Source organism: Opisthorchis viverrini (assembly GCF_000715545.1).
Source record: "Opisthorchis viverrini unplaced genomic scaffold opera_v5_188, whole genome shotgun sequence".
Taxonomy (NCBI): domain Eukaryota; kingdom Metazoa; phylum Platyhelminthes; class Trematoda; order Opisthorchiida; family Opisthorchiidae; genus Opisthorchis; species Opisthorchis viverrini.
In genome coordinates this window covers 191,263-204,421 of record NW_008751842.1, presented here as the reverse complement: position 1 = coordinate 204,421, position 13,159 = coordinate 191,263, and the positions used below count along the sequence as shown (strand labels likewise).

Sequence of the window (13,159 nt, the reverse complement as noted above, 5' to 3'; positions counted from 1 at the left end):
AACAGTTCCTCTCATTCTTCAGAGTTTTAAAATGATGGGACCTTTCTGTATGTCCACAAAATACTTGGCGTTAAAGGGGAGACTACCAGAAATAGAAAATCGGTTACTAGCTCTGGCATAACCGCAGGCCCTATCGTTGATCGGTTGGCTGCGAAGGATGCACTGATAGTTCTGAGAGTTATTACAAACCACAGTTAGTGCGGTCAGTGAAAATACCGACTACTTTAGCTACTGAACACATTTCGCATGATACATAAACTACGAGGTGTTCATTTAGGGTAACATACAATTACTCATAGGCTATTCGTTTTCATCGAAAGACTAACGGCTTCATAACAAATAAACAACGCTGAGTGCAAACAATCAATACACCAGCGATAACCGCTAAATGTGGGTTATTCTGATCAGTCACTTTTTTGTTACCATCAGTGAGCACAAATATAATCTTTCTTTAAAGATACCGGTACCCTTGGGACAACATGGACGATTACACCTGTCACAAGCAAGTTATGTTAGGCTCCCTGGATTCGCATACTATTTGCTTTCAGTACGTTTGGAAATCTGTTAACGATGTAAATTTTTAACAGGTACAACCACATTATAATCCTATGCTTCTTTCAAGAGGGTCAGTCGTTAACCGCCAATCCGCCATGTTGCGATTTGCAATGTTCCCGCCATGCAGACTTTAGCCAGTCAGAATAAGAGTGACACCGCAAGACGCGTGGTCGTTCTGTCGTTAGCCGGTAACACAGTGCGAATCGATGATTGCCCGCTACCTAGAAATTTCGCTTACTAAAACAGCATGCTAAGAGCGACTTATCACTGAAAGGTGCAATCGTATTAGATGAAATCTTTGCAAAAGTCACAAATTTGTACACCCTAGAGTTTTTCCGAAAATAATTTGGGTGCATTTCTCTTGAGCAATGTTCCGTTGGAATACAGAGGCGCTCAGCATTCGCACAACGAAATTGAATTTTCGAGGGCCACGACGTGTCCCTGTTGGACTAAAAGAGAGCATTGAGTTCCGCGTGTGAGTGCAATCTATTGAGCCCCATCTGAGCAACTCAAGTATCAGAGATGTTAGGAAAATATCCCACCAGTTTTTTCCGACAGAAGTATGGTTGCTTCAGTGGACAATGAAAATCGGTGAGCTGCAAAAATATAAACGTAGATTGGGATGATTTTTGGGTTGGACACATACGCAACAAAATGCGAAATTGTGGCGCAGAAAGCTTTATTCCGTTTGCAAAGTTTTTGCAGCTAAGAGCGTTGTGCTGCAGATGTGTCCTTGCATGAAAAATTACCGAGCAACTACTCAGTATTCGCACAATGGAATTGATTTCTCGAAGGCTATGGCGTTCCCAGGCTTGCCAAATTCATAGTTTTGAATGTCTACGTATACTGTTTATGTTCTGATATCTACTATGGAGATTGGTTCAAGTGAACGAATCTTCAAGGTCAATAAACACCGCCGACTGTGAATAAGTTGCCTAATGCAACAAGAAATCGGCCGCATACTAGATGCACACCCAAAATTTCCCTGAAACCGTGGTTCCAATAAGGGAGACTTTAACATGAAGTTTCAGCATCTGATGCTTTTTTATTCGGGCTCCTAAGATGTCCCCACGCAGCCGCATTTTATTAAAAGTTGTTTAAACTAACTTGGAGTCCAGTGTGAGAGCGGAATTCGTATTTTAATGGCGGCCGTGGGAAATTTTATGGAAAAGCTAGTTTGTTCGCGTGTTTTCTTACGTATTAAATTTGAAAACCACCTCAGAGCGACTTAGACAATAATCTTGCCCACCGCGGAAACTCAAATCGGAACGGACATTCCCACCCTGTATATGCGGCGAGCGTCACGCTGATCCCAAGGAATTTGTCACAGCTAGTAAGTTTTTTGTTTTTTATGATGGTGGGCATATGTTATATCTGGCTTAAGGCAAGGTTCGATCTTCACCGATTTACCGAGCACCAATAACGCCGTTGGATATACTATTGTTTTTGTGATTAGACCAAGCAGACGGCACAACAAGATGGACCCTGCTTTCAAGTCCCTGTACAAATTAAACGGACTGAAACGGTCTTCTGGGAACCATCTTTGTCTGAGAAATACTTGAGATATGGTGAACTACGGGTAAGCCACCAGATTGAGTATGGTAGTCGTGGTATCGTCATCGCAACGGTGTACGGCGTTCGTGGGCAGCCCCATACATGAATATCTTGGATGAGTCGCTTAAGCTTGTCAATATAGTGAGCATATTCTTAGGTCCACCAAGGGTTCACAGTGCTTTGTTGTTGCCATTCAAACGAGGTAGTAGGACAGTCATGCCTACATCGAGGACTCAAAATAGGAAAAAGTGTCCGATAGCTTTGCTGGCAAGCACTTTGGTGTGAGTTAGAATGCCTGCCGAAATAAGAGACAGCAAGAAGTCGTCGCGATTCTTAACTGCTTCACTGAGGCGACACTGCCAGATTTCAAAAAAGGCAATCGATATTTACGTGCGGGTAATCGGGGTGTGGTCCATGCGAACCGATGAGGACATATGTAAGTATGGGGACGTGAACTGGCTAGATTGTGCACAAATAGGGTACCTTGGGGTTGGCGGAGTCAAGAGATCAGTGATATCCGGTGGTGTTGCCTGTTCATACGATGAGCTAACCTCAAAATGGAGCTGTTACAGCAAGTTGCCTTTGAGGCATCACATCACGTGCATTTGGTGAGTATCGTGGCATCTTGTTCTCTTCTACCGACGGATTTTTCGATCCATGGGAGGACTGCTCGGGACATATGCCACAGCCAGAACAAGCTCAGGCTGGAAACAGGCTTCCGATGAAAAATGCTTCCATTGCAGTTTTCCCTTCCTTCATTGCAGCAGGGGGATTGAGGTTCATCTTGAGAAAGAATATGGCATGCAGTTGAAGTGAGAGTTGCCAATTTTGCAGTCTCGCGTTGTCGTGAACAGGATGTGTGGAAGAGGCGGACATGTTAAGGAAATATATGGAAAGCTACAAAATTTTCCGTAAACATTGTTGTGTACGTCGAGAGCGCCCTGTCTCAATTCCCACTTGATTTCGTGATCGACGAGATAACGAAACGAATGATGAATCGTCTTCTGGATCCGGTTTTCGAATTTCTAGTGGCAAACAAATTGTCCATCTGGAGTATGCAGGCATCGTCCTCATTTTCAAAGAGGAAGGAAAGGCGTGGGTATTTTCGGATGAACCGATCAAAGCCATTCTGTCCATGGGTGTGCATTTTGTACCAAAAAAGTGCCACGTTATCATAACGATATTTGTTCCTAACAGGTGGGATGCGTGCTGTCAGGCATGATCATAAGGTTAGTCAGAATAAAGCGTGGAACAGGTGGACGATAGGGTAAGAGAAGGGTCAAGAGGAGAAAAGGCATAGTTGCGGGCATGCTGTCAAACTGGGTATAGCGGTGCCATGCCATCATTGCACTGAAACACGGCGGTTTCTGGACAGCCCCGTAATGGAAGTCATTTTTGGGGTGATTTGTCTGGGATGTACATTCTGTGGAGAGGGGGGTATTTTGGGTTGGCCGAGGAATTCCCCAGGGGTAGAACAAAGCTTGAATATGTTCGCAGGTATTTTTCTGATCCGTTTGGATAGGTAGAGTTGTGCGGCATTTTATAAACATTCGAAGTTGTATTTTGGTTTTAGTGTGACAGATGGGGTCAATGCACAAATCTGCATTTGCCGAGTTGAACCACCTATGGTGTAAAGGTGGCATATCCGTGGATATCAAGTGACGTGTATATCAGACTGCAGTAGGGATTGTTCTGTTGTACGGCTGTGAAAACCGGTCTGTTTGAGAAGCAGAAGCAAGGCGTTTTCAGGCGTTTGACAACGGTGGTCTCAAAACCATAACTCTTGTTGGCCAGTGTCGGCAAATACGTAAGGCGATTGTTACATAGCGATTTTGCGGTTGTGCACCGGGTATTTCCACTGAAGAATGTGTTCTTGAAGTCTCCAGCTAGATCGTCATTATTATTATCTGGGACAATTGGATCGCATCAGGTTTGGCTGCCTTACTAGCTCATTTATTCCGATATAGTCGACATGATTTCGGAAGTAAAGATGGGTCGCAGTAATTCGACATGAGCGGTGAGTAGCATGAAGCCCAGAAGGGTGCCCCTTGTTGGTTATATTGCTACTTTGGTGGAGTGCGTGACGGCGAGAGCACGTGGCGAGTTTTGTCACAAAACAGTGGTTTAACCTGAAACTAAACAGACCCACTTGTTGCACAGTTGTGGGGACGTCAGGTGCAGGGTATAGGTTGGATAAGGACAAGGTGCTAATGCATAGGGCGACCCGAACACCGTATACGGAATTGATCTTGTGGGGGAGGCAAGCCGAAATTGTAGCAGAAGAACATTATACATTTTTTCAAAAACCCCGTAACCACACATTATATTTGTACCGATGCAACCAATAAAGAGGAACATGAGTTGTTGTTGGTGGTGTATTTTTCAAGCATGCAGTGTTGGCAGGTGGTGAAGGCATGGATACAAAGGACCGCCTTTGGTCGTTGGATTAGTCTATTTTGTATAGTTGGGAAATTACAGTCAGTTGCGTGCATGTGCACGGGCCTGTCAGTTACTATAAGTGGCCCCGGCAGGTGAAATCCAGTGCAGTATTGAGTATACTGACAAGCTGTCCTAGTTGGGCTCACGACTGGTGGGCTGATGGGCAGACAGCGTATTGAAAAGGCTTGTTTATCCGCTACGGTCTCACCTGGATCTACCGACTCAAACTCGATTCGGAGTCTTACAGCCTCTACAGTAGGGGTCTCCCTCATTTTTGAGAAATTCACAGATGTTGGAGTGCCGGTCAGACCAACCTAATCAAACAAGCCTTTCGTTACCAATGTTACGTCCGACCCACTATCCACCAATCCATACGTAAGAACGCTGCCTTGCGGACCATTCACACGAACCTGTATGACGCCAAGGCAGGTTCTGCTTCCGTCTGAGACGTCGACTTGCACAAATCAACCAATGTGGTTTTGTTGGCATCCGGTATTACATGTAATAGATGGTGGTGAGCCCCAAGCAGCGCTCTATACCATACTTCCTAGGAGCGCCACACTTGTTACTATCATGGCCTGGTTTCAGCACACAAAACATAGCCCTTTTCCTCTCACCACGCTCCATCTTACTCGCGTTGGCAAGTCAGTAAACCTATGACACTGCGCCAGCCCGTGTCTGCCGTCGCAATGGGCACGAGTCATGGGTTTCCTTCTGAATGGCGAATATGTTATGGCGCCTTCTGTTGGCTACCGCTAATGATACTTTTGAGGACGATGGCGTTCTGAGCCTATGTTAATCATGCCATAGTGGCTGCGAGCAATGCGTTCTTGAGAAACGAGGCTGCATAGATCAGAGAAACCTGTCTGTATTCCAAGGTTGTCCATAGAGTCAGCCAACCTCGACCAGTTCCGATGAGCATCCCTCGATAACGTGTGGAGAATGCGTTGTGTGGTTGAGGTGGAATTTATGTCACTAATACGATTCATCTGACTTAGAGCAACGTGACAGTTATAAAGATTTATCGACAAACGAGACAGTGAATCTGCATCATCATGCAACCGTTTCAATTTCTTGAACATATCGTCCGGTATGGCTCTGGCTACCATATCTTTCCTCTCAAAAAGATCCTTAAGTATTTCCCGCGCTCCGCCGTAGGCAATCTCCAAAGGCAACATTACTCGCTCAGCCACGGCTTCCTTCGCTAGGCCTCTGCAGTAATGAATCAAATATACCATCCTCCTTGCATTACCTTGCACTCCATTTTCTATATAGTATTTGAACTGTTGACTAGGTCTCCATTAACACCTTGCGTCGGCGTCGAAAGCCTCTAAGTCCACTCTAGGTAGGTCTATCTTAACCACGCAAGAAGTATGTTAGATCACTGGTGTCTCACATACGGGCGTGCTACTTCTCATCCCCGCAAAGTAATCATTTACCCTAACCTGTGTTTCAACCTGCACGTCAACGAAGGAATCATCGTCTGAATCCAGCACTAACTCCGCTAGACTCACCACATTACGCGCCCTAAAAAGCTTAATCTGTGCTCGCAACAAAGCAGCTTACTTTAATTTTTTAAGCTTAGATGGGGCAAAGCCGGGCTAAAGGATTGCCGGAATTGCTGACTTGCCTTGATTCCTCCGGTAGATAGAGGTCCATTGACGGGGCTTTCTCCATCATTTTCTCCGAGTCCGTAGACCGTTGAGTACTGTTACGAATGTCTACATTTTGAAATTAAGCGACGCGTGCCAATCCACGAAAACGGCCAAGACATCCTATTTCTAGGATCATGGTACTATTGCGAAGATAATGATACATACCCTCAACAAACCTCAACGGATTCTCGTCTGCAGATACCGTTGGGCTACAAATTAAGGTGGTAAAATCACCAGCCCGAGGATAAAGCGCAGATCACATCGCCTCAAATTCGATATTGTCACAATGAAGCGGATACAGACGGTAAGCGACCACAAAAACCACAATGTCCGACCAAAGTCCGTAAGAGTTATAAAAATAGTTCTGTAAAACAAGGTTTCAGTTCATCTAACCTGGGGGAATAAATATGGGGATCGGCTGCCACATGTGGTATGGAACGGGGGCAAATTGTTAGTAAGCTGTCTTCTACAGACGGACTAAGCACGATAAGTGGTCGGGATGAGCGACAGCGGCTACCGTTGTTATGGCGACAGATTCAGGACGGTCACAACCTATAGAGCAACATATTCATGATAGGACCGACACCCGCAGCTATCTCGTGACGCCGTCTTATCCACAGGGTGGTTGTGTATATCTGAAAAAAGGAATCGTCAGCAGTCTTGAATTTCATGCAAATGAGTGTATTTCTCGAAAGCAGTCAAATTTTGGTTCATGTAGAACGTAAGGTTGACGGGAAGTCGGAGACTGCGCCTACCTGATNAAATACATTCCCGTTATACTGTGGTGACAATGTTTTGGAGGGTGTTTAGGGTCTTCAGATCGACCGGGCTGTTTGAGAACATGATTGTAGTCATTGTTAATAACTGTTCGGCCACGACCTGATTTGAAGCATACGACTAGGCTCCCTGGGACCCGTTTGTGTTGAATAATTCGCGTATTATCAATCAGTAACACCACTACCCCCCGTTAAATTAGACCATATCAACAAGAAGCACGAGAGCGGAGTTTTCGTTAGGGGCGTTTTCGGGTAAGTTTATAATGAAAGGCTGTCCCAATCCCCATCCTACGGATAGAAACACACAAGTATGATGGAAAGAAAGTAAATAGTTTGGCGGGGAGAAAAAGGATATTCACTAATTTTATAGATTAGGTCTATGTAACAGAAAAGCCGTAACCGCACTGTCCGATTCCCAGTAGAATATATGTAACGAACTGGAAGAAAGACAGAAGAAAATGTGTAAGGAAATGACGCGATATCAAGTTGAGACTGTTATAGAATGTAAGCGTCAAATAAGCGAGAAGAGGATTTTTCATTCAAATGAATTAATCAGCTAGTTAGTATTGGCCCCCACAAAGAGTACAGATGAGTGCGGATTGTGCAGTCGTTGCCAGTGAGACAGGTAGGTGTCGGGAAACAATGGGAGCTTGATTTCAACACTTTCAGTGGGATCCCATGAACAACGAAACGTATTACTTGGCTATCCAAGAGTCAACAGCTGAATAATCTTAAAGTGCGAATTTTTTATTACACATAACATGAGCGAATGGATAAGTCGGGAGGGACCAACTGAAGTTCCTTTGGGGTTTCTTCCACCTGGTTCGTTCTTGAAGCGGGGGTATTAATTCCCTTACCCACCGCCTCCGAAAAACCTGTGCCGAGTGTCGTGCATGAAAGCAGGCTGTCCGCTCTCCATGAACGCATACATAACCGGACGCACGGTTCTCGTGTCGTCCGTTACCAGAGGGGTGCACAGCTCGTATCCACAGACCGAATATTAGATGCTCCAAAGCGTTTAGATGCATGCGTTCCGCCTGCACTCACTACATATGAAGAGCGTCGGAACAACGCCATGCTGCCATCGAGAGATGCACATGTGGCTGTAGTGACTTTCTTCCGACTGCCACAAAAGAACGCGTCAACTCTCCCGAAGTTTCGCCAGGACTGGAGGCATGATATCTGCCCTAACACATGACATGAGCGAATGGATAAGTCGGGAGGGACCAACTGAAGCAAAGAGCACCTTAGTGATGTTCGAAAACTACAGCTGTTATCCCACTGGCGCAGCGAGTAACATATGGTGGGAAGCAAGCACCTTCAATAGCTCAGTAGGGCTATCTCCTCTCTGGTAAACTGGAGGCCGATGGTTCGAGGTCACCCCCGTATTCCCTCTCGCGTACGCAAGTGTACTTGTCACACTAAGACCCACAAGCGCACCTATGGTTAAGAAATGGATGCCTCAGAGGACGCACTCGCTCCAAAATGATGATAGAGGTTGATGGTACCTCGCATGACATCCGTGATTAGATTAAGTAGAACAGTTCGGCTCTCACTTTGTCAACAGCATAATCGGTAACAGTAAATTTTGGCCCGCGTGAATGTACCTTGGCCTCCACTGAATGCATAACGACTGCCTCTGTCCACAGAAATCAGTTAGGAAGAGTGATACTATTTGCAACATAACCTCGAATTTGCCACCAGTAACTCGCTAATAGCGTACCATCGAAGTTCTGGTTATTCAGGAGGTCCGCCCTTCATCAGATAATAACTTTGTGCTGACCAGTACGTTAGCACCTATGTCATAATGGTCAGTATTCGCGTCTTTGGGGCGATCTTTCATTTGAGGTTTGGATACCAAACACAGTAGCTTCGAAACACAGAATGTCATCGGCGGTCACATATAAATTTCAAGAACACTTGGGATTGCGATAGGTTGTACCGAGAAAATTGCGGTTTTGGGTATCTGATTACTAGCCCAGGATACAACTTATTAATAAACGGTTGTCATTGACTTCACATCAAGTCAAACAATAGCACCTATGATGTTAAACCGGGTCATTTAGAGTTCTATTTGGATAAGAGTTCACGAGTCTATATCAAGCAACAGGATCGGAGTGGGGATACTCACTTAAAGGGTTTAATCCTGTGCCACCGGCTGGTTCCTAGCGTCACAATCACGCGGTGATGCTCCATTGGATTGGGATTCGCAGTTTGTCAAAACAACAGCAACCGAATTCGTTGAACTACTGTTCAAAGTATCACCCTGTCGATTAGGACCAGATTTTTCCGACTTATCCTCAATCGTGGGTCGAGAAAACTGGTCGGAGTTGAGCGGAGCTATGGTTGTGCACTGGGAAGGGTCAGAAGACGTAATTGCCCTGGCCACTGCTTCAGCTTCCGTTTGCAGCCGACTGATACGATGACATAACATGGCCAAGCTGACATCGGCTTCTTCAGTGACAACTTGAGCCAGAGAACTGAGCCGATCATGTAAAGACGTATTCTGGTTGTCCGGGGCATAATTCGAAGCTACGGGGAGGAAACAATAGGGGATATGGATGTAATTGTAAAACTTGGAGACGGAACTAATCTTACGAAGGTCAAACCTCCATTGTTTTCGCAGGTATACATAAGCGTGATAGCCACAGGCTGTGATTCGACTGCGGTGGATAAACCAACCAGGTGACATCACTGTCATGTGAAGTGGATGGCAAGCTAGTGTCTGATTTTCAAAATGCGAATCTCACTTCAAAATTACCCGGGAGACGGTAGTCCGTGGAAGAATACGATAGTAGGATTCCAAAGAGAAAAGCTATACCCTTAATTTCAGTTAAGGTTAAAACTCCACAGTCACCTCTTGTTACACAACTCTGAACCAACCACATGTCGCCATACTTCCCCACTCGCATATTCAAATTCGTCACTTTTTTCCAGAAAATAATACATTAATGGCCTTTCAATGTTCGTTTGATTCTTCAGGTAGCACAGGTGTTACAGCCCTAAGACGGTGAAAGAACGTGCAACATTCAAGCAAGGACACAGAGTGGCAGTGTAGCTGTCAAAACGAACAACCGACATCTAGATTAGACCAGCCTGTGTATCACTTGACACGACAGCAAAACCTGGACGATAGGTGTTGAAACCATAACAAATGTTCTAAGAACTTTTTCACTCCACTTGGACCAATTATCGTGAGGAAACAAAGGAGAGTGGGCTACCACCGACTTGGAATAAGAGTAACGAGGTAACGACACATTAATGAAAGTAACCTCATTCCCATTCACACCTTACATGTGGGGGATCTTAAGGTCAAACGCCTAAACGCAGGTAGCAGAGTTTCGAACAGACAGGCCCTGGAAAGGTGATTAGCATGCTCTTCAATGCAAATACAGATCCTGAAAGTTCACCGAGTATTCGAAAGAGGATAAAGGGTAGGAGACAGGATTGAACCTGGGGAAATTCCTGTGTTGATTCTGAGGGGCCACGGCGCACCCTAATCGGACGATCAATCATGATGTTTATTCTTCAAGTTATGATGAATGGTGTACACTCGCAGTTTGGCGTGCTGGCCAGTATATCAATTTGTCAGCTATAAACCGCGTAAGTGGAGTATGTTGTTCCAGCTACTGCAGTTTTGATAACCAGAAAATGAGATCGTGAGAGTAACGGCTAAGTATTGGAGGCGGTGACGTGTTCAGGTAGTTTGGGAACTGGGTGACTACGCAAGGAAGTAAACGGAAACAGTTTCATTTCACAGAAATATGATAAAACAGACCATTGGGTTGCGTAAAAGTATGCAGGAAGGTGATAGGAAGTGATAGTATCTAATCCCAAGGTATCACCCTCAGGAAAATGTGACAGAAGTGGCTTCCAGAAGTTGGATAGGCATATATAACAGGAAGCATCAGTGGCTAGAAACACTTGTAGACCTGCTTGAGCAAAGCGAATAACGACATTTCTGTATGGAAGCTGTGATGAGGAAAGTTTATCCACCCGAAGAGGTATTGTAGCAGCAAAAATGACCCCACTTATTCTGTATGATGCTTTCACTGGTCATAAAATCGAAAGAGGAAAGCTTTCAATCCAACACACAGCTGCCACTTCCCAAGCTCCAATTATCGGTGTACAGAGCCAGTAATGTATATGTAGGAGGAGGATTATGGCTGAACAAGTGAACCAGGGGTCTGAACAAAAAACTCATCCTCGGGACCGAAGCAATGGTGCAGAGAGCAACGGAGTACAGAGGATAGGAATCTGGTTTGGAAGAAGAGTAGACCGAAGTAGTGCAGTCGTCCAACTCATCAACGTATAAGGGTGGACCTTTGAATGCATCACAAGGGTGAGTTTTCATCAATCTTATGCGTAGTGCCATCTCAATTGAAATCCCCTTGTGATTTTGTTGTGAAACGTGACTAATTGGTGGGGGAAAGGGGATCGGAGGCCGAAAACAAAAGCATGAAATAACAACTGCAAAGCGCTCCTGTGAGTTGTCGCCATAATCGCTCGTAAACCAGGAACAGGTGACGGTTGCGATCTTGTGAAATATAGGTAGCTCGGGTGAGCTGCTTGGTTGTTGGTTTGTTCGTCGAATGGTGATGAAACTTTTGCAATCAAAAGAGATGAGTATGTTGAACGACCCATGAAAATTCACCTAGAATTACCGATGGACGGATCACCTTCACAGGTTCCATCGAAGAAAAGGCGAAAATGGGAAGCTGTTACAGTGAACACGAGATGTAGGATGCCAAATGCTAGACATAACGTGTACAAGTATTAGGACCCAAACGACTAGACAACGCCAAAGACGCTATCCATAATGCGAGCGTGAAAGATCCTATCTTTGTTTCTGCATGCTATTTGTACGTTACGCAAACAAAAACAAGAAGTGCTAAAGTAAACTGCGTCACAGACACTTGCGAGTACGTATATCGGGTGCGAAAACCCAGAGATAATTGGGACAGCTTCACTTTAACTAACTGTTCCGCAAGAGGTCGCAAATTAATGAACAAAAACTCGCTCATGACCTTGCGATTATTTCACGTATCACGCGCTGTCGGGTATCACAAGAAAACAAGTCGCCGGTGCTTAGCTCCATGTGCGCACAAGACGTCCGGGTTTCAAGTCATACAAATTGACCAGCAGAGGAACGATCGATAGCCACCCGAGCTTCCTAGTGAGACGGACACAATAACACGGTGCCTAAATATGAATGTGAGGCAGACACGCATTGTTTGCGCCTTCGTTGGAAGAACGAAACACATGATTGGTCTAGCGACGAGCGTCAGTTTGTGGCTGCCATCAGCCGGTGAACACACAAAACAGGAATGGAACATAAATGGGAGACATCTAAGACAAAAGACAACTCAACTTGAGTTGATGTGTACAGTGAACCGACTCGTGCTTACTAACCAATCGAGTACCGGTTCCAGCCCGTTCCAGGGTAGGAATATGCCAAAGGGAACCCAGTTAACTACAACGGAACGGTTTCGTATTTTGGCATTGAAACAAGTTGGAAAAAGTCTACGACAAATTGCCCGAACCGTTGGGCGCAGTAAGACAGCGGTATCCCAATGTTTACAGTTTCCAGCTACGGAAAGAAGAAAGAAACGGAGTGGGAGAAAATGTGCTCTATCAAGGGAACAGTTAGACAGATTATACGCGAAAGCTTCTTCGAATTCCAGCTTGAGCTGTCAGGACCTGAAAGAGGAGCTGAATCTGCCTATTTCCCGCCGTCAGATAAGCCGTATACTGAAGAAACTCTCCGTACCACGTGATCCAGCCATAAAACGATCATCAGATAGCAGAAAGGAGGACGGATTGCGTAAGGACCTAAAAGCAAATACCATTCAGGCCTTGTGGACAATACTGACAAACTCCGTTGCTACCAACGGATCGACTGACTCTGCAGAGCCGACCACAACAACGCTAGACTCTGAAGAAAATAGTGTACCGCGATGAGAATTTGGAAAGACAACAACGCACACCTCCAGTGTAATGACAGGGCAAAGCCGAAGGCGAGTTATTTCATGAACGTTACGCATTTGTACATTTGACCTCGAATGTTTTTACTGAGCAAAAAACGAAAACCGCATATACCTGTGCCTGACTTTGCTGAAGAGAATCTGTACGAGTGAACTGGAAGTACAGAGGTTAGATGTAAAGGCTAAGTCAGCCGCT

At 45.2% G+C, this 13,159-nt stretch overlaps 3 protein-coding genes across 3 annotated transcripts in view; 1 reads left to right on the top strand and 2 right to left on the bottom strand.

The window, feature by feature from the left end:
• Positions 1-4,820, bottom strand: part of T265_07776 (hypothetical protein) — a gene marked incomplete at both ends in the record, with an annotated part of 99,299 nt that extends 94,479 nt beyond the window's left edge. Inside the window, one exon of the mRNA XM_009173388.1 lies at positions 4,757-4,820. Coding sequence (XP_009171652.1) covers positions 4,757-4,820 — 64 coding nt within the window. The remainder of the gene's footprint in view (positions 1-4,756) is intronic.
• A 2,447-nt stretch (positions 4,821-7,267) lies between these two features.
• Positions 7,268-13,159, bottom strand: part of T265_07774 (hypothetical protein) — a gene marked incomplete at both ends in the record, with an annotated part of 78,291 nt that continues 72,399 nt past the window's right edge. Inside the window, 2 exons of the mRNA XM_009173386.1 lie at positions 7,268-7,416; positions 9,161-9,511. Of these exons, the coding sequence (XP_009171650.1) occupies positions 7,268-7,416; positions 9,161-9,511 (500 nt within the window). The remainder of the gene's footprint in view (positions 7,417-9,160; positions 9,512-13,159) is intronic.
• Positions 12,242-12,940, top strand: T265_07775 (hypothetical protein; the record flags this gene model as incomplete). Its single annotated transcript, XM_009173387.1, has 1 exon — positions 12,242-12,940. The coding sequence occupies one exon, from the start codon at positions 12,242-12,244 to the stop codon at positions 12,938-12,940; it is 699 nt and encodes a 232-aa protein (XP_009171651.1).